At 36.4% G+C, this 19,463-nt stretch overlaps 1 protein-coding gene across 3 annotated transcripts in view; it reads left to right on the forward strand.

Moving 5' to 3' along the window:
- setd3 (SET domain containing 3, actin histidine methyltransferase) overlaps positions 1 to 18,793 on the forward strand; it is a 101,107-nt gene extending 82,314 nt beyond the window's left edge. For all 3 annotated transcript variants that reach the window (XM_028821516.2, XM_028821517.2, XM_028821518.2), the window contains exons 11-13: positions 1,067 to 1,152; positions 1,684 to 1,844; positions 16,271 to 18,793. In XM_028821516.2, the coding sequence (XP_028677349.1) occupies positions 1,067 to 1,152; positions 1,684 to 1,844; positions 16,271 to 16,726 (703 nt within the window). In that variant the 3' untranslated portion in view covers positions 16,727 to 18,793. The remainder of the gene's footprint in view (positions 1 to 1,066; positions 1,153 to 1,683; positions 1,845 to 16,270) is intronic.
- The last annotated feature ends 670 nt before the right edge of the window (positions 18,794 to 19,463 follow it).

Here is a 19,463-nt window from a genome sequence, read left to right on the forward strand (position 1 = left end):
TTGATTAACATGCCAAATTATTTCAAGGTGTTGACTTGACTGCCAAATTCCACATATCTCAATCCAATCAAGCATCTGTGAGATGTGCTGGAAAAACAAGTCTGATCCATGGCTGACCCACCTCACAACTTACAGTACTCAAGGGATCTGCTGCTATTGTCTTGGTGCCAGATACCACAGGACTTCTTCAGAGGTCTTGTGGAGTGCCTCAACAAGTCAGAGCTGTTTTAGCAGGGGAGACATATACAGTATTAGTCAGGTGGTTATAATGTTTTTGCTGATTGGTGTATACTGGCAATGTGAAATAACTGTTGAAATGTAATGCTAAAAGCAAGTTAATCTGCAGCTAGTTTTCACATTTATTTTAATCAGTAGGAAGAAATACTGCATCCTGATAATAAAAATTAGAGTTTTCTTTCACCGCTTAGATATCAAACACTGTGAACTGATTCTATATTGGTATTTTATTGTTTATAAATGACGTTCTCTGTCTCCTTCAGCATTTTAACATTACCATTGCAGGATAACTGGAAGCATTATCCACTATCAAGCAGAAAGAGTTTTGCATTAATGGGCCTTTTAAATTAGGAAACAAACATTTTGAAATGTTTTAAGATGGGTATCAGGATGACAGTTCTCTTATTTCGTAGTAATGAGAGATATTCTTCTTAATAGAAAAATGTAGATTTTAATTGGATAACAGTGTCACTTGTGGACCAATGATTTTTTTTTTGTTTTTTTTTTTGTTTTGTTTTTTTTTGTTTTTTCACTTTTTTTTTAAAGTTTGTTATAAAATGAGAATGATACTAGTTATAGACCACAATGTTGTCAATGGTAATGCGTAAAAAGTGTACAGTAAATGAGTTGTTATTGTATTATAATAGAATAAACTAAATCTACAAAAAACTATTCTATTTTTGTCTCTGTCATTCAAAACAATACCAAAGGAGAGTAGATGAGTTTTAACTATTATTAAAAAATGTGTTTGTTTAAAACTACATCCAACTTCTGCCATGTGTCTAAATTGTAAAAGGTAAATTTATTTATTTTATTTTTCTTGGGTCAGGTCTAGCATCTTTGCACTGCACTGCAGCGAACCTCCAATTTCAGCTCAACTCTTGGCCTTTTTGAGAGTTTTCTGCATGAGTGAAGGTAATTGTATTTTTCTTTCCAGTTTGCATTTTCTATAACAATAAAGTTGGTTAAATGTGAGAAGCGTTCCCATGCTTGTATGTCTACTTTTCAATAAACCAGTTTGTCGTAACAATGTTAATTGGCTCTTGTCCTGACTTTGCAACAGCAAAGGTGAAGCCCAGTGAGGCTTATTAACTAAAGGTGATCATCAAATAGTTGCTGAACAAAAGAAAATTTAAACTCTATGCATTATAAAATGTATATGTGTAGAGAGAGTATTTATTGCATTCATTTTTTATGAAACCGTATGCTGTTTTTGGGCAGGGGTTTTAATACTTTTTGGTTAAAATATATTGTTTACAATGTAGATCTTGACTTTCAAAATAACAAACCATGAATGATGTAATGATTAGTAATAATGAACAAGTCTTTGTCAGAATATTATATTTTTACTTGAAATTAGTCTGCTCACTGTTGGATAGCATTTTTAATTTTATTAAAATTTTTATTTATATCAGTTTTATTTATTTATTTTTTTTTAAATTGCAGATGAACTCCGTGAATACCTTGTTGGTGCTCACGTTGTTGATAAAGTATTTACGCTAGGTAATGCTGAGTTCCCTATAAGTTGGGAGAATGAGATAAAACTCTGGACCTTTCTTGAAACTAGAGCTGCTTTACTGTTAAAAACTTACAAAACAACTACAGAGGTAAGAAGTGTGTTAATTTCCATATAGATATTCACAAGTAATAGAGTGAAACATGGCTTGCCTGTTATTTAAACTGTATAACTGTTATGTCAAGTCCTTCCATGAGAACCCTAAAATACAAAGAGGACTGTTCATTTATGTTAGGTAGAATGCCCAGAGGAGGCTGGGTGGTCTCATGGTCTAGTACCCCTGCAGATTTTATTTTTTTTTCTCCAGCCATCTGGATTTTTTTTTTTTTCTGTCCTCCCTGGCCTTCGGACCTTACTTTTATTCTATGTTAATTAGTGTTGTCTTATTTTAATTCTTACTTTGTCTTTTTTTTTCTCTTTTTTTCATCATGTAAAGCACTTTGAGCTACATTATTTGTATGAAAATGTGCTATATAAATAAATGTTGTCATAAAATGTTTGTTGGACTTTTAGGAATTGGTTTTATAGTAAATAAGACTATTTCTGTGTGTGTATAAACATTGGTAGTTTGTGTTACCCAGCAAATTCAGCACTGGATCATTTCTTACAGAAGATCTTATAGTGCTATTAGAGCTCTGTGCCATACTCCTTTCTGTATTTTATTATTGTTAATAATATTAGCATCTGCATGACTTAAGGACAGTCGTACATACTGTCCTTCTGCTCTAAATAGTATGGGATAAGTCAAAGGTGTCTTATTGGTCAGAGCTCACTTTAATAAATATGCTGGGTAGAAGCATGATAGCTGGCAACCAAAAGAGTTTTTATTTTTTTAATAAAACATTATTTGAGCGCTACATATTGCTTATAGTGAGACGATTTCTACCTTCATGCACAATGTATTTAAAATCCTTTCTAAATTTCACAAATGAACCCTTTCACATTTTAACAGCACATACAATTAAACATTCTTTACACATTAACACCCGATCTTCAGAATTTGCAAACCTGGACACCAGCACCATTTACGCTTATGATGACAGTGTTTTTTTAGTTTAGCTCACCAACTGTTTAAGTAGGTTACATGTTTCTACAGTGAATATGCAGCATAATTGGAAAAGTTTTAATGTTTCATGTTCTATTATACCATTTACTTCTACTTTCCAAAGACCCCACATAAAAAGAAGAAAAAAATCAATATTTTTTAATTAATTTTGTTTTTCCTGCAACCAAACATGAAAGTAATAGTTGTTAAGCAGTGGACACACTAAACAACATGGTTATTACAAAATAATGAAAGGTAACCGTTATAGTTGGGCAAGTATTTTATTTAGTATTGATGTGTTCCTGTTGTGTTTTTGTATCTTGATATAATGTAACAGCACAATCAGAACTTTACTACATTTGATCACTCCCAGAGAAGGATAATTTGTGGAAGTGATTGGCTTCTTGCATTGTCAAGTTACTTGGTTGGAGAAAGTGAAATTAGATCAGTTGTTTACTTGTTTTCGAAAAGAATTTATTGATATCAAGACTGAACTTTACATTTTGTGTTACACTATTGTTAACCTAATGTTTTCAAATGGACTGATTTTTTTTTTGTTTCAGTAAATACAGAACCATGATTGAATATTCCCCAAATATTTGAGTGCTTTCATCTAGAGTCATATTTCTTCTTAGTTCAACAGTATACTTACAGTAAAGTCATTTTTAGGTGACTCTAGGAATGCTGTGGTATGTGTGTGCGTGTGTGTGTGTGTATATATGTGTGAAAGTGCCCTGTAATGGACTGCCATCCAGTTTAGGATGAGATTACATCTTGGATGTGTTGCTGCTTGCATATGTACTAGTGAGGAGACAATAGGTAGTTTGATATTTTTTTCAGTACTTTTAATAAATGTGAAGTTTTTTGTTTTGTGTACATAGTACAATGAAATTCTTATGTGTATGTCTTCTCAGAACACTTGATTATAATAAATACCAATAAAAGACACACACACGAAAAAGTGTAAATAGCATGCACCATAAACGATCACTTACAATTTGTACAATGTATATTTTAAATTATTTGTTTATATATTCATGTATATTCGGGTTACACAGAATACCGGTCCTGGAAAAGTACCTAAAACCCCAAGTTTTTGGAGTCCTCCTTTATTTGCTTCAGAGCTGTTTTGGTACCAGTACTTGGGTCCGAAAGCTGTTATTGATACTGAAGTCAGATTTTTAGTGTCGATCCAACACTTACATATTTTCACATAAAACTCCTCATTTTTATTTTCAGTTAATTTTCTTCTGGCAACTTTTGGTTTTTACATATGAGCAAAATTAATGTTTAGCAGCTGTTGCTGACACCAAGGAATATTATTGCACAGTATGTATTATATAACTTTGTATCCATTTTCAGTCATTTTGTACTTTCAGATGGATATGTCTCTGACTCTAACCGGTAACAAACACATCCATGCAGTAAACAGCTCAATTGGCAGCTGGCCATTTTGCTGAGCATTTTTACAATTTCCATCATTCTACACATCCCAGCCATGGCATCTCAAGGACTATAGCTGTTGGCAGGGAAAGGTGACATTCTGAACAATTACTCAGCAGAGTGAATGATACCTCAACAAGCTAGTTATGGGAATTTTGCCATCACTTTGCCTTTTTCATGTGAGATACTGTGTTATTGTCAAAAAAAAATTTACATAAGGTTGATATATTGTACTTTAGTTAGTTTTAGTTTTAAGTTATTTGTTTCATTCTTTAATATATAGTAATATTTCTTTACTGTCTTTTTTTTTTAAATACATGTTTCTGTATAGTTCATAATCCAAGGCCTACCTGTGTATATATAGCTACTGGAAGGAGTGTGGAAAATTACTGTACATATTGGAATAGACGGTAGCTGAATGACAGTGATATTCTGTGCTGCCTTTACCACCCTCTGCAGTAGCTTAGTTTCATGAGCCAAACAGGTGAGATACCTGGATGTGATGCAGCTAATAAAGATGGACCCTACCGTGCAACCGACAAAGTTAGCGAGAACTGATTAGGAAAATGTAAACTGTCCTCGGGCATCTGAGAAAATGGAGACTATGGTAAGCCTGTTTGAAATGTGATGTGCCCACTTCAGTTCTTCCATGATTGTCACAGCAATACCTTTAAAGCTGCTCACTCTTTCTGCAGCATCCATTCCACTGTGGTGATATTATGGTATTCATTTTGCTTCTTGAAGTCTATGAATAGCTTTCTTGTTTTGTTGACATTTAATGGAGAGATTGTTGACCTTGCACCACTGAGTCAGCTGGGAAACCATTTCTCTGTAAGTTGTCTGATCATTGTTAGTGATCAGTCCAGTGATGGAGGTGCTATATATAGTCATAGGTGAACAAGGAGTACAGAATGGAGTGTCTCCATTGAGGATCAGTGCAGAGGATGAGATGCTGCCAATCCACATGTGCTGAGGTCTGTTGGGTGGGAAGTCCAAACTCCAGTTGCAGAAGGTGATGTTATAGTGAGTCCTAAATTAAGGAGTTTGGTAGTAAGCTTTAACAGTAGAACAGTGTTAAATGCTTAGCTACTGTTTGTAAACAGCACTCTGGCCTAGTAGTTTTTATTATCCATATGCGCAAGGGATTGTGTATCTTCTTTGGCTGTGTATTAACGAAAAAAAACCTCTGCTCAGAAGTGGGGAAGTATCTTTAAAAGATAAGTGCAACAATCATACTGAATTAAGGATAAACGTGACCAGTGTGCAAGAAAACCACTTGATATAGTGAGCAAATAATGTGCCTGTGTTCAAAAGACAGCAGAGTTGTATTGAACTGTAGTTAAAAATATAATACTATATCACCACACGTAGAAGATTATTCTGGTATGCGTTTTTGGACAGTTGTGTGTTCTTTGTTTATTAAAAAATATTAGGAACATCCCAGAGTGCATTGGGAAAAGGATCTCTCACTCAACATTTCGGAACAGGAATGGAAAGCAGCAATGCACAGAATTCACTCGAGCTCCATATGCGCAAAGCATACAATCATTCAACTTAAAAATCATCTGTTGAGCACATCTGTCTTGTTTAAAATTGTCCAAAATGTTTCTAGGGCAAGATCCAACCTGCGAACATTGCAATCAATTTCCAGCCTTATTGGGTCATATGTTTTGAGGGTGCACCAAATTAACATAATTTTGGACCAAAATCTTTGTCTTTCAGACAACCTGGGTGTCACAATCCCTCCTAATCCACTAACAGCTGTGTTTGGTGTACCTCCAGATGGGCTTAAAGTGGAGAAGGACAAACAAACTGTAATTGCCTTTACCTCACTATTGGCACGTAGACTTATCTTGCTCAACTGGAAGAATCCTAACTCCTCTTTTCAGTCAGTGGGTAACCGATGTTATATTGTACTTGAAATTGGAAAAAATTAAATACTCACTTAGAGGATCAGTGCAAAACTTTTTTAAAACCTGGCAGGATCTAATTAATAACATTTTAGAATAAGCATTTAAATTGAGAAAGTGGATTCTCTTCCCTTTTTTATTCTATTTATTTACTTACTTATTTTTTCTGCTATTTAAGTTTCACTATGTTGGCCTAGCTCTCTTTCTCATGGATGGAGGTTGACTTGACTTGAACCTAGTCTTGTAAAATTTGACTTGCTTGTATGTGATGTTGTTTGATTTTAATAAATTCAATAAAATGTAAAACAAAAAAAAAAATAGCAACATGTAATCATTTTCAGATCGGATTCTTATCTTTGGTTTTGGTATCTTATCCACCATTTACTTCCAGGACAGGTATCCAGCAGCGTGGAGTCAGTGCTACAGTAAAAGGTACCATGCTAGAAGCAACTATAGACAGAGGTGCCAGAGTACAGGACACACTTACTCATCACAGACCAATCGTCAACCGCTAGCCCATGTGAACCAATGAGAACTTGCATTGCTAACTCAATACAGACAGTGCCTTGGCTGAGATATGACTTTGGAGTTGATACAAATACGATAAATTATTGTACAAGCATATACAGCATAATGAAAACTGTTATTTTGTTTATTAGGTTAGTACAAACAACAACAGTTATACAGAATCAGAAAATTGAAATCTATTGTATGGGTGTTGGGTGAATCAATGGTCACCCCTAAACTTATGTAGATATGAGTGGGTTTGTGTTAACGTGTAACTGGTACATGTGGGCTTGGGTAGAAACCATAGTGTTTACAAGCTTGTTTGGGTTTTATTTTAGTAGGTACTACTGGGTTCAGGTTAGAATTTCTTTCCCCAGACTGCTGCCTCCATTTTCTACCATTGACAGTGTAGTAAGGATTATACTGTCTTCCACTTGTGTTGAAGAAGAAAGTCCCATTGTTGTTTTGCAGTGACTATTCCATCACTGTTTTTTTTTTTTTTTTGTGATGATCAAAAGAAGGGTGTTAAGCCTGAGTTTATATAAAATAAGATTGTATGACTTGTTAACCCACCTGCTTAAATACTGGCTGCAACATAGGAGGCAGTCCAGGACATGTGAGCTTTTTTTACCTGTCATTATTTCTTTCATACACACCCATAGTAACAAGAGTTACTTTTTCCATTATTCATGTCAGGCTATTTTTGCAGCACTTCATTAAATGTTTGATTTTTACTTCCTCTGTGTCATCAAGGCTGCTTACACTAGTTACCTCTTTCATCTTTAAATGGGAGTGGTTGGTTGTCCCGACTATTGCCCAGAAGCACTCAGGAATGCAGTACATCAGTAGACTTTTTTGTATAACTGTATTAAGGAGCAGTGATATTACAGAAATGAGTAACTTTAAATGGGTATACGAAGTTTACAAAGACATTGATATAACAATTTGTAGGATAAGTGTGCAAGAACATGAAACAAAAAAAATCTTCACAAAATTTTAAATATTTGCAAAGTGTATTATTTGCACCCATGTCTTATAAAAATGAGTCCTATTTTCACAAACCATTTAAATATCCAGAAATGTTGGTAAAAGAAAGGGGGGAAACATTTACAATACCCTTCTCTTGAGAAGGTTCTAACAAGAAAGAAATCCTCCTTGGGCATGCTCCTGCAAGATGTTCTTTTCTCATAGTAGTGAACCTAAGCTACGTTTTCCTGCAGCAGAGGGCATCGGGGAGTTCAAGTGATATGAATGCTTCTGAATGAAATGACATAATTTTGGAAAGCACACATGAACATATGAAATGCACATATCTAGACATCATAATCTATGTAGAATCTGTAACAATTCACTTTAATCTCATTGTTGCTCTAAAAAAATTGAGGAATTAAAAACTTTTAAAAGAGAAATGCAGACAACTGTTATGTCAATAGCAGGTATTTTTGTTGTATGTTACATCATATGTTCAGACTTTTGGAGGCCATAGCATAATGGTTCTTTGGGCAGTTAGACTCTCCAGAAAAGGCTATTTCTCTTTGAGAAAAAATTATCTGATAGTTCGTTCAGGATAAGAGGTTTTTGTGTACATCATAGTACTAATCTGATTATGTTCTTTATGAATCCTACTCCTTTTAGCACCTGACCTTCTTTGTCACATTTATGGGAATATGTGTCCCAGTAATTATTTTAAGAGATTAGATTCAGATGCTTATTTCTCCTTTATAATTTGGATTTTATCAATGAAGATATAGCTGTATCTTGGCAAAATACATATACAGATTTGACTACTTTTGTGGAAGTGAAACATAATAATCAATGCAGTTACTTAACTTATTAAACACAATATCAAACTGCATTTTCAATGACATTGAGAGTCCTCTGGTAGCATACACTTTGTGATTTAAATTGCACTGTTTGACAGTTGTATTATGCAGAGTTTTTGCTTTCATTCCACAACAGTAAAGTGCATGAGAACAATTTTCCAGCTGCTTTGTTTATCCTAAGATGTTGAAAAGTCCGCGAGTAAGTGAATATGTTTCATTCTATATTGAGTACATAATACCATTTATATTCTTTGGTTATGATTTTTTAAATTTTGATTAAGCAAATTCACATGTGTTACTTTATGTTCATTATTAATGTGAAGAACTTTGATGGCTTTACTTTATTGAGAAGTGCATGCATTAGTTTCACTGGCTTTCCATCTTCTTTTGGCTGATACCGTTAGGGGTTGCCACAGCGGATCACCTTCTTCCATATCTTTCTGTCCTCTGCATCTTGTTCTGTCACACCCATCACCTGCATGTCCTCTCTCAACACATCCGTAAACCTTCTCTTAGGCCTTCCTCTTCTCCTCTTGCCTGGCAGATCTATCCTTAGCATCCTTCTCCCAATATACCCCCCATCTCTCCTCTCCACATGTCCAAACCAACACAATCTCGCCTCTCTGACTTTGTCCCCCAACCATCCAACTTGAACTGACCCTCTAATATCCTCATTTCTAATCCTGCCCATCCTCGCCACACCCAATGCAAATTTTATCATTTTTATTCTGACACCTCCAGCTCTTGTCTCCTGCTTTCTGGTCAGTGCCACCATCTCCAACCCATATAACATTGCTGGTCTCATTACCATCCTGTAGACCTTCCCTTTCACTCTTGCTGATATCCGTCTGTCACAAATTACTCCTGACACTCTTCTCCACCCATTCCACCCTGCCTGCACTCTGTTTTTCACCTCTCTTCCACAATCCCCATTACTCTGTACTGTTGATCCCAAGTATTGAAACTCATCCACCTTCACCAACTCTACTCCTTATATCCTCACCATTCCACTGACCTCCCTCTCATTTACACACATGTATTCTGTCTTGTTTCTACTGACCTTCATTCCTCTCCTCTCCTATTTCCACCTCTCCAGGGTCTCCTCAACCTGCTCCCTACTATCGCTACAGATCACAGTGTCATCAGCAAACATCATAGTCCACGGGGACTCCTGTCTAATCTCGTCTGTCAACCTGTCCATCACCATTGCAAATAAGAAAGGGTTCAAAGCCGATCCCTGATGTAATCCCACCTCCACCTTGAATGCATCCGTCACTCCTACCGCAGACCTCACCACAGTCGCACTTCCCTCGTACATATCCTGTTCAGCTCTTTCATACTTCTCTGCCACTCCCAACTTCCTCATACAATACCACAACTCCTCTCAAGGCACTCTGTCATATGCTTTCTTCAGGTCCTCAAAGATGCAATGCAACTCCTTCTGGCCTTTTCTATACTTCTCCACCAACACCCTCAGAGCAAACCTCACATCTGTGGTGCTCTTTCTTGGCATGAAACCATACTGCTTCTCACTAATCATCATCTCACTTCTTAACCTAGCTTCCACTACTCTTTCCCATAACTTCATGCTGTGTCTCATCAATTTTATCCCCCTGTAGTTACTACAGTCCTGCACATCCCCCTTATTCTTAAATATTGGCACCAGTACACTTCTTCTCCACTCCTCAGGCATCCTCTCACTTTCCAAGATTCCATTAAACAATCTGGTGAAATACTGCACTGCCATCTCTCCTAAACACCTCCATGCTTCCACAGGTATGTCATCTGGACCAACGGCTTTTCCATTCTTCATCCTCTTCATAGCTGTCCCTACTTCCTCCTTGTTAATCTGTTGTACTTCCTGATTCACTATTTCCAACCTCTTCTCTCTCTCATTCTCTTCATTCATCAGCCTCTCAAAGTACTCTTTCCATCTGCTCAACACACTCTCCTCGCTTGTGAGTACGTTTCCATCTTTATCCTTTTATTACCCGAACCTGCTGCACATCTTTCCCAGCTCGGTCCCTCTGTCTAGCCAGTCGGTACAGGTCATTTTCTCCCTCTTTAGTGTCCAACCTCTCATACAACTCATCATATGCTTTATCTTTAGCCTTCGCCACCTCTTTTCACCTTGCGCCTTATCTCCTTGTACTCTGGTCTACTTTCTGCATCTCTCTGACTATCCCACTTCTTCTGTGCCATCCTCTTCCTCTGTATACTCTCCTGTACATCCCCATTCCACCACCAGGTTTTTCTTTTCCTCCTTCCTCTGTCCAGATGTCACGCCAAGCACCCTTCTTGCTGTCACCCTTACTACATCTGCTGTAGTTTCCCAACTGTCTGGTAATTCTTCACCACCACCCAGTGCCTGTCTCACCTTCTCCCTAAACTCAAGCTTGCAGTCTTCCTTTTTCAACTTCCACCATTTGATCCTTGGCTCTGCCCTCACTCTTCCTCTTCTTGATCTCCAACGTCATCCTACAGACCACCTTCCTATGCTGCTTAACTTTACTTTCCCCTGCCACTACTTTGCAGTCTTCAGTCTCCTTCAGATTGACTCTTCTGCATAGGATGTAATCTACCTGTGTGCATATTCCTCCACTCTTGTACGTCACCCTATGTTCCTCCCTCTTCTTAAAATACGTATTCACCACAGCCATGTCCATCCTTTTGGCAAGATCCACTATCCTCTGACCTTCTTCATTCCTCTCCTTGACACCATACCTACCCATCACCTCCTCGTCTCCACTGTTCCCTTCTCCAACATGTCCATTGAAATCCGTTCCAATCACCACTTTCTGTCCCTTGGGTACACTGTTCATCACTTCATCCAACTCACTCCAAAAATCTTCTTTCTCATCCATTGCACACCCAACTTGCGAGGCATATGCACTAACAACATTCATCATCACACCTCCAATTTCCAGCTTCATAATTACTCTGTCTGTCAGTCTTTTCACCTCCAGAACACTCTTGACATACTGTTCCTTCAGAATAAGCCCTTCTCCATTTCTCCTCTTATCCACACCATGATAGAACAATTTGAATCCACCTCTGATCCACCTGGACTTACTCCCCTTCCATTTAGTCTCTTGCACGCACAATATATCAACCTTCCTTCTCTTCATCATATCAGCTAACTCCTCTTACCAGTCATACTGCCAACATTCAAAGTTCCTACCTTCAGTTCCACTCTTTACCATTCCTCCTCTCCTCCTGCCTCCGGACACGTCTTCCCCTTCTTCTTCTCCTTCTTCTTCTTCAGCCAACAATAGCCCAATTTCTGCCAGCACCCTGTTGACTAACAGTACTGGTGGCGGTCATTGTTAACCCGGGGCTCGACCGATCCGGTATGGAAATTTGTATTGTTGTCCGCATATTGATTTGGCAAAATTTTACACTGGATTCCCCTTCTGACCTAACCCTCCCCATTTATCTGGGCTTGGGACCGGCACAAAGAAACACACTGGTTTGTGGATCCCCTGTGGCTGGGTTTCACTGGCTTTCCATGATCTTTATAAATAAGCTACCTTGTGTGAAATGTTACACAGCTTCAATTTGAGAGCTGGTCTATTTCACATGCATGGTTAAATGTGTATTATGTCTGGATGTAATAAATCCTTGAATGTCATGCAGCTTCAGATTCCAAGAGGAACATTAAAATAATGTGCAAAAAAATCAAAATACAGTATACCAAGTGGAAATGACAGTAAGGGTCCTTTTTGAAAAGATCAGTATTAGACATTTGTATGAGCAATCGTGTCCTGTGATATACTAGTGACCCACCTAGAACTAGCTCCTGCTTCATGAAGTAAGTTTAGAACATTGATAGATGGATAAATTAAAATGTAGTACACTTCTCTTTTCAAATTAATGCTGCTATGTTTTATGAATATATGTATAACTTGAAGTAAATATATAATACAGCATTATTAGGAGACTAGCTATGCCATCTATCTAAGAAAGGTTGAAATTTAAGTAATCAATGTAGATTTCAGCATATTCAGTAGTAATGTTTGCAGTGCATCATCTGTTGAAATGTACTTTGTAGTGCATTTAGTAATAAAATACTTTTCATTTTTCATTGCAACAGATGACACATCGTAAATATTAGCACTGCTTTTGCAAATCCCATACAAAAGGCATATACTGTAATAGAGATGTATCCCCGGAAAGACACACACACGCAAACACATGTCCTTTATTAAGGTAGATGCTAGTTATTAAATTAATTTCATTCATTTCCAACCCACTTAATTTTTTTCGTTGTCTGTGGAGCCGAGCCTGTCCTGGCAGCACTGAGTACAAAGCAACAACCAACCTTGAATGGGCTACCAGTAGATCACAAGACACACTCTTGCACATGTGCACACTTACTTGTGTGGAGCCAATTTAGAGATTCCAGTTAACCTAATAAACATCCTTTTAGGAGAGGACATGTGGAATTCAGACTACGCAATTGACATATTAAGGTCATTTAACAACAAGTAATACCTGATATACAGCATCAGCATCAAGTGACTCCGTGAAAAACCCGAACTACAAAGAGGACTATTTCATTTATGTTAGGTAGAATGCCCAAAGGGGACTGGGCGGTCTCGTGGCCTGGAACCCCTACAGATTTTATTTTTTTCTCCAGCCTTCTGGAGTTTTTTTTTGTTTTTTCTGTCCACCCTGGCCATCGGACCTTACTCCTTTCTATGTTAATTAATGTTGTCTTATTTTAATTTCTTATTTTGTCTTTTATTTTTCTTCTCTCCATTATGTAAAGCACTTTGAGCTACTTTTTGTATGAAAATGTGCTATATAAATAAATGTTGTTGTTGTTGTTACAGTACTGTGCAAAAGTTTTAGGCAGGTGTGAAAAAATGCTGTAAACAAAGAATGCTTTCAGAAATATAAATAATGATTGTTTATTGTTATCAATTTACAAAATGCAAAGTGAGCGAACAAAAGAAAAATCTAAATCAAATCAATATTTGGTGTTACTACCTTTTGCCTTCAAACCAGCATCAATTCTTATAGGTCCACTTGCACAAAGTCAGGGATTTTGTAGGATTCTAGTCGGGTGTATGATCAACCAATTCTACCAAACGGGTGCTAATGATCATCAATGTCACACGTACTGTAGGTTGAAACAGTCATTAACTGAAACAGAAACAGCTGTGTAGGAGTCTTAAAACTGGGTGAGGAACAGCCAAACTCTGCTACCAAGGTGAGGTTGTGGAAGACCGTTTCATGTCATGGCAAGATTGAGCACAGCAACGAGACACAAGGTAGTTATACTGCATCAGTTAGGTCTCTCCCAGACAAAGATTTCAAAGCAGACTGGGGTTTCAAGATGTGCTGTTCAAGCTCTTTTGAAGAAGCACAAAGAAATGGGCAACGCTGAGGATCGTAGACGCAGTGGTCGGCCAAGGAAACTTAGTGCAGCAGATGAAAGACACATCAAGCTTATTACCCTTCGAAATCAGAAGATGTCCAGCAGTGCCGTCAGCTTAGAACTGGCAGAACCAGTGGGACCCAGGTACACCCATCTACTGTTTGGAGAAGTCTGGCCAGAAGTGGTCTTCATGGAAGAGTTGCAGCCAAAAAGCCATACCTCCGACGTGGAAACAAGGCCAAGCGACTCAAGTATGCACGAAAACATAGGAACTGGGGTGCAGAAAAATGGCAGCAGGTGCTCTGGACTGATGAGTCAAAATTTGAAATATTTGGCTGTAGCAGAAGGCAGTTTGTTCGTCGAAGGGCTAGAGAGCGGTACAATAATGAGTGTCTGCAGGCAACAGTGAAGCATGGTGGAGGTTCCTTGAACGTTTGGGGCTGCATTTCTGCAAATGGAGTTGGAGATTTGGTCAGGATTAATGGTGTTCTCAATGCTGAGAAATACAGGTAGATACTTATCCATCATGCAATACCATCAGGGAGGCGTATGATTGGCCCCAAATTTATTCTGCAGCAGGACAACGACCCCAAACATACAGCCAAAGTCATTAAGAACTATCTTCAGCGTAAAGAAGAACAAGAAGTCCTGGAAGTGATGGTATGGCCCCACAGAGCCCTGATCTCAACATCATCGAGTGTGTCTGGGATTACATGAAGAGACAGAAGGATGTGAGGAAGCCTACATCCACAGAAGATCTGTGATTAGTTCTCCAAGATGTTTGGAACAACCTACCAGCCGAGTTCCTTGAAAAACTGTGTGCAAGTGTACCTAGAAGAATTGATGCTGTTTTGAAGGCAAAGGGTGGTCACACCAAATATTGATTTGATTTAGATTTCTCTTTTGTTCATTCACTGCATTTTGTTGATTGATGAAAATAAATGATTAACACTTCCATTTTTGAAAGCATTCTTTGTTTACAGCATTTTTTCACACCTGCCTAAAACTTTTGCACAGTACTGTATTTTTTCCAGTATGTCAATGAAATAATCTGCTAACGTGTGATGTTAGTTTAGAAATCCATGAGCAAATAGTGGTCATATATATTAGATATAGAATGATACATGAGTCATTTTTTAAATGAACCCAATCTATGCTGGATCTGCAGACACACAGCATGATTGATTTTGTATCGAGGGTCAAATGATGTGCTAATCTCAGTTTTGTTTTAAGGCTGATTATTAAGCTGCTTCTTAAAATGCTATTAAAAAACAACAAACTAAAGACAACAAATATTATCTTAATCACCCTGCATGATATTGGTGGAGGAAAAAATGCAAAGCAACTTGCTTGTCTTTGTACTCTAAAGGTGTCAAAGGAACTACAGTCTTGTAGGGTTTTTTTGAGTGTTTCTTGTCTTCATAGAGAGTCTAAGGATAGGGGGTTGTCAAACAGGGGCTGCTAAAGCCCATTGATGCATTCAATGTGTGATTTAGGACTATATAAAAATACATTATTGTTGTATTTTTAAAATATTTTCCTATTGTCTATTTTGCCATCTGTGAAGCAGTTTGAACTACATTCTCTTTGTAAGAAAATGTGATATTTAAGTGTTCTAAGTGGCTCTAACTAGTACGTTACATGAAAATGAAAACTTACTAGCCATGTTGTCAGAGACAGGTAATATAATACATTTAAAAATATTTCATATCTTCTGCCCCACATGTACCTGTGTCTGAACCTCTCTTGTCCAGCACTGTCAATACATTCCTGTACTTGAGGCATCTTGCTTGCCACCTGTCAGCTTTAATGCTTCCCGTCTTTGAAGGCGACTCTCGGTATACCGTTACTCCTCCTTGTTTGTCTCACACTCACACTTCCTCTTTCGATTGCATCACCACATTCAAACTGACCAATCGCATTGCTCAGATGGACTAGACACACATACAGACCTTATTGTTTAATTGTATAGTTGATCATTGTTTGTTTAGCAATTCTAATTGTTTGTATGAATTTTTTTTTTTTTTTTTTAACAATTACAATATAGAGAGGTTAGGTAACTTACTTGTCGTTATACACTCAGTTGGAGAAATGAATTAAAGCAACAATGTTGTGGTTTCAAGTCCATTCATTTCTTAACAAATCTTTGCTGATTTTTATTGAATGTGGAAAGATGAGCAGGTTGAACAGAAATGTCAGCAGCGTATAAAAATTCACAGAAATGTTTTGGTTTTTTTTTAACTGTGCATACATTGTTGTGGTTTTGGTTATTTGATATTGTTTACCTGTGTAAAACGGACAACTAATGCAAATTCTTTACGCCAAACTAGTTTTCTAAGTTAATTATTTATCTATGGACATGATGCACATAAACACTTCAGATTGTTTTATATTTTTTCTCTGCAGGAGGATAAATCATTGTTAGAGAAGCCAGACCTTTCTTTTCATTCCAAAGTTGCAATCAAATTACGCTTGGCAGAGAAGGAGATTTTAGAAAAAGTGGTGGCATGTGGAAAGGCCAAGAGGGAGTATTTTCAGAAGCAGCTGGAGGAAGGAGTACCTCTTCCAAAATATGAAGAAAGCAACATCTCCTTAATAGAAAACTCTGGTTCAGAGTCCAAACTGCCTATCATCTTGAGAAAGCTGGAGGGTGAAGAAATTGGTGAGGAAGAGTTAAAGATGACAGAGGTCCTCTCTGACATGAATACTAATGGAGATGTTCACGTGAATGGAAATAGTAAACAGTTTAATGGCACCAGTGCAGAAGATGAAAAAATTCTGAATGTTGAAGAAAATGCTCAAACGACTGAAGTGAAGGAGACTGCTGAAGAAGTTATTATGTGCAATAAACAGCAGTCCTAGTTTACATGAAATGTGTTTTGTCTTCTTTTTAGAGGCTATTAAAGTGGCAGAACTTTATGCACATTGTCGCGTGTGGCTCGTGGCTTTGTTTGTTTAAACTAAATGTTCAAGGAATAATGCTGCTTGTAAATCTTTAACAAAATAAGCAATGAATTTTGTCTTTTCAAAAACTTTGCTGTTTTCCAAGAAAAAGATGCATTGGAATAGAAAATAAGCTTATTTATTTTCTCTTTTGCCTATTTTTGGGCACAGCTTTTTCTGTTTAATGAAATCGAGTACACTGAGGGATTATTTTTGATGTTATTAGCTATTGTTTTACGTAAAACCTCAAGTCTGTATTTAATACAATTATTTTATTGAATGAAAGGCCAATTCAATGACATGGTGAAAACTGAAAACCTATAGTACATTTTCTGCATCTTAAAGACAAATTTTCATTGCCTATTTACTTAATAACACAAACGTATTTTTTATTAATGCATTCTTTATTTGGTTCTATTAACAGCATTTACATGATCAATCAACATTGTTTATTGAGCATGTTCTGTTTGCGCAAAGAAACTTTTTTAGATTGACAGCTTTTGCTTTTTTGTCACTTACAGTTGGTACATTCAGTGTTAAATTTCACATTTTAGTTATACTGATAAAAACTATCTTGCATTTTCATATTTTGATTTTATACCTAGACAGAAATGTTTTGCCTTAATTGGAATGTTAGAAGCTTGTGCTATGTTTACTGTGTTTAATAAGACTGCAGGAATACAGTGTAGATTTCAACTGCTACCGGAAAAGTAAATATCGTTTTTTATATAAAAGGTGCATTTTGCTCTTCATCTTGTAAAGAGGAAACTGCATGCTGTCTGTTACTTGTAAGATTTAGCTGGCGAGTCTTTACCAAAATATATACATTTTAATGTATTTTGTACAGCATCCTTAACAGAAATTTGGTTGCTTTGTTTGACACTTTTGTTTTGTGAATGTATGACTCTTAACTTATTTTGAAATTTCTTTATTTCTGCTGCTGTTTACTTTTTATGAACATTGGTTTCAGTATATAATTACAATGAGCCTTTTTTAACCCTAGGTGTTTTATTTTTTTTTTGTTTGTTCCCTTTAATCACTCTATCCTTTGTTGAACTTGCTTAAATCCAGCTCAGTGGTATAGGTGCTGCAGACAGGAACAGGTAAATATAAATACCTGGGGAAAATCTTGTGTAGAAATGGTTAAACCTGCAAACTCCGGTCTGCACAGTCAACATGAAGGCCAAGCTTCAAACACTGATATTAGTTAAAACCCTGAGCTGAAATAGGCAGGTGTAAAGGTGGATGAAAGGGTGGAATTGTATTTTACTCAGTTCCCCAGTTTCAATCTTTTTTTGTGAATATAGTTTAATTCTGTGGTAATATCTTTATGAAAATTTACCTTTCTTGTCTTCAGTCCCTTTAGTCTGTAAATATCTTGTCCAAATCACAGACTCCAATACTGTATATTAGTCATATTCATATTTCTTTACATCTGTAAACAAATTACAGTTTAAAGTCTCACTAGAAGTTAATGACTAATTGAATGGTATAACTCAGTCATGTGGCAAAACACACACATAGAAATATTTATTTTAAATGTTGTTATCCAAAATATGTAGAAAGCCTTAACTATTTTTCTCATAGCTCTTTGGAACGACAAAGTTAAAAACCTTGTACATATTGATTTTTTTTTTTTTGTTTTTGCCTTAAATGTTTTTTGTTATTTGGATTTTTTCTTTGCTGGAAGTCAAAAATATAGGTTTTGTGAATGTACTATTAATCCTCAGAACATGCAGCTTTAATTTGTATTATGAAATACATAAATGTTCTGCCTATAATAAACATGCTCTTTTATTTAGGCTTGTGACTGTCATGTATCTAGCTTTAACTGTGGTTAAATATAATTTCCACTAAATTAAGTTATTTAATTTTTTGTTAATGGTTTTTAATCCCAAATTCCCTAGCCCACAATGAATCATAATGTTAAAGCGATTAACTGATTTGCTTGATTATTTTTGAAATTAAACTTACTTAACAGGCTTACCAGAGTGTGTTAATTTATTGTGTCATTCTTTGCTTTATATAGCACCTTTTACTGTCACAAAGTGCTTTGTATGAGACATTTCACATTAAAGACCAAAATAAAAACACATTTGTTGGTAGTAATAGTTATTACTGATTTTTCTGGTAAATGTTTAGTGTTTTCCACAGCATCTAATGTGTGTTTTGCTTCTGTCTTAATATTATTTAGTTTTTGTTGCTTGAAATATTTTTCAGAGAGTTTGTATGTTTGATGATGTATTTTAATCCTGTTTGTTCTGTAAAGCACATTGTGATGGTTTGTGTTCTTATTGGTGTTATATAAAATAAAGATTCATAATAGTTATAATGCATTAGTTTTATTACAATTAGGCCAAGAAAGCGCAAGAGCACTGGTAATTACATTGAAAGAAGTACTGTAGATGTTGTAGGCAAACTGAACTGTTCTTTGTTACAGGTTTGTAACATAGAACAAGAGAAGTTATAAATTCTGTCTCATTAAGGATGGGTCAGAAACAGTCTCCCTTGCAGTTTAAGCTGTTTACATATTGTAACAAGATCTATGAAAATGCTCAGAGTGAAACAAATCTGAATTTTTGGCTCTGATTGTGGGTGGGTGTGTGTGTATGTATGTATGTGTATGTATATATATATATATATATATATATATATA

Source organism: Erpetoichthys calabaricus, chromosome 16 (genome assembly GCF_900747795.2).
Source record: "Erpetoichthys calabaricus chromosome 16, fErpCal1.3, whole genome shotgun sequence".
Taxonomy (NCBI): Eukaryota; Metazoa; Chordata; class Cladistia; order Polypteriformes; family Polypteridae; genus Erpetoichthys; species Erpetoichthys calabaricus.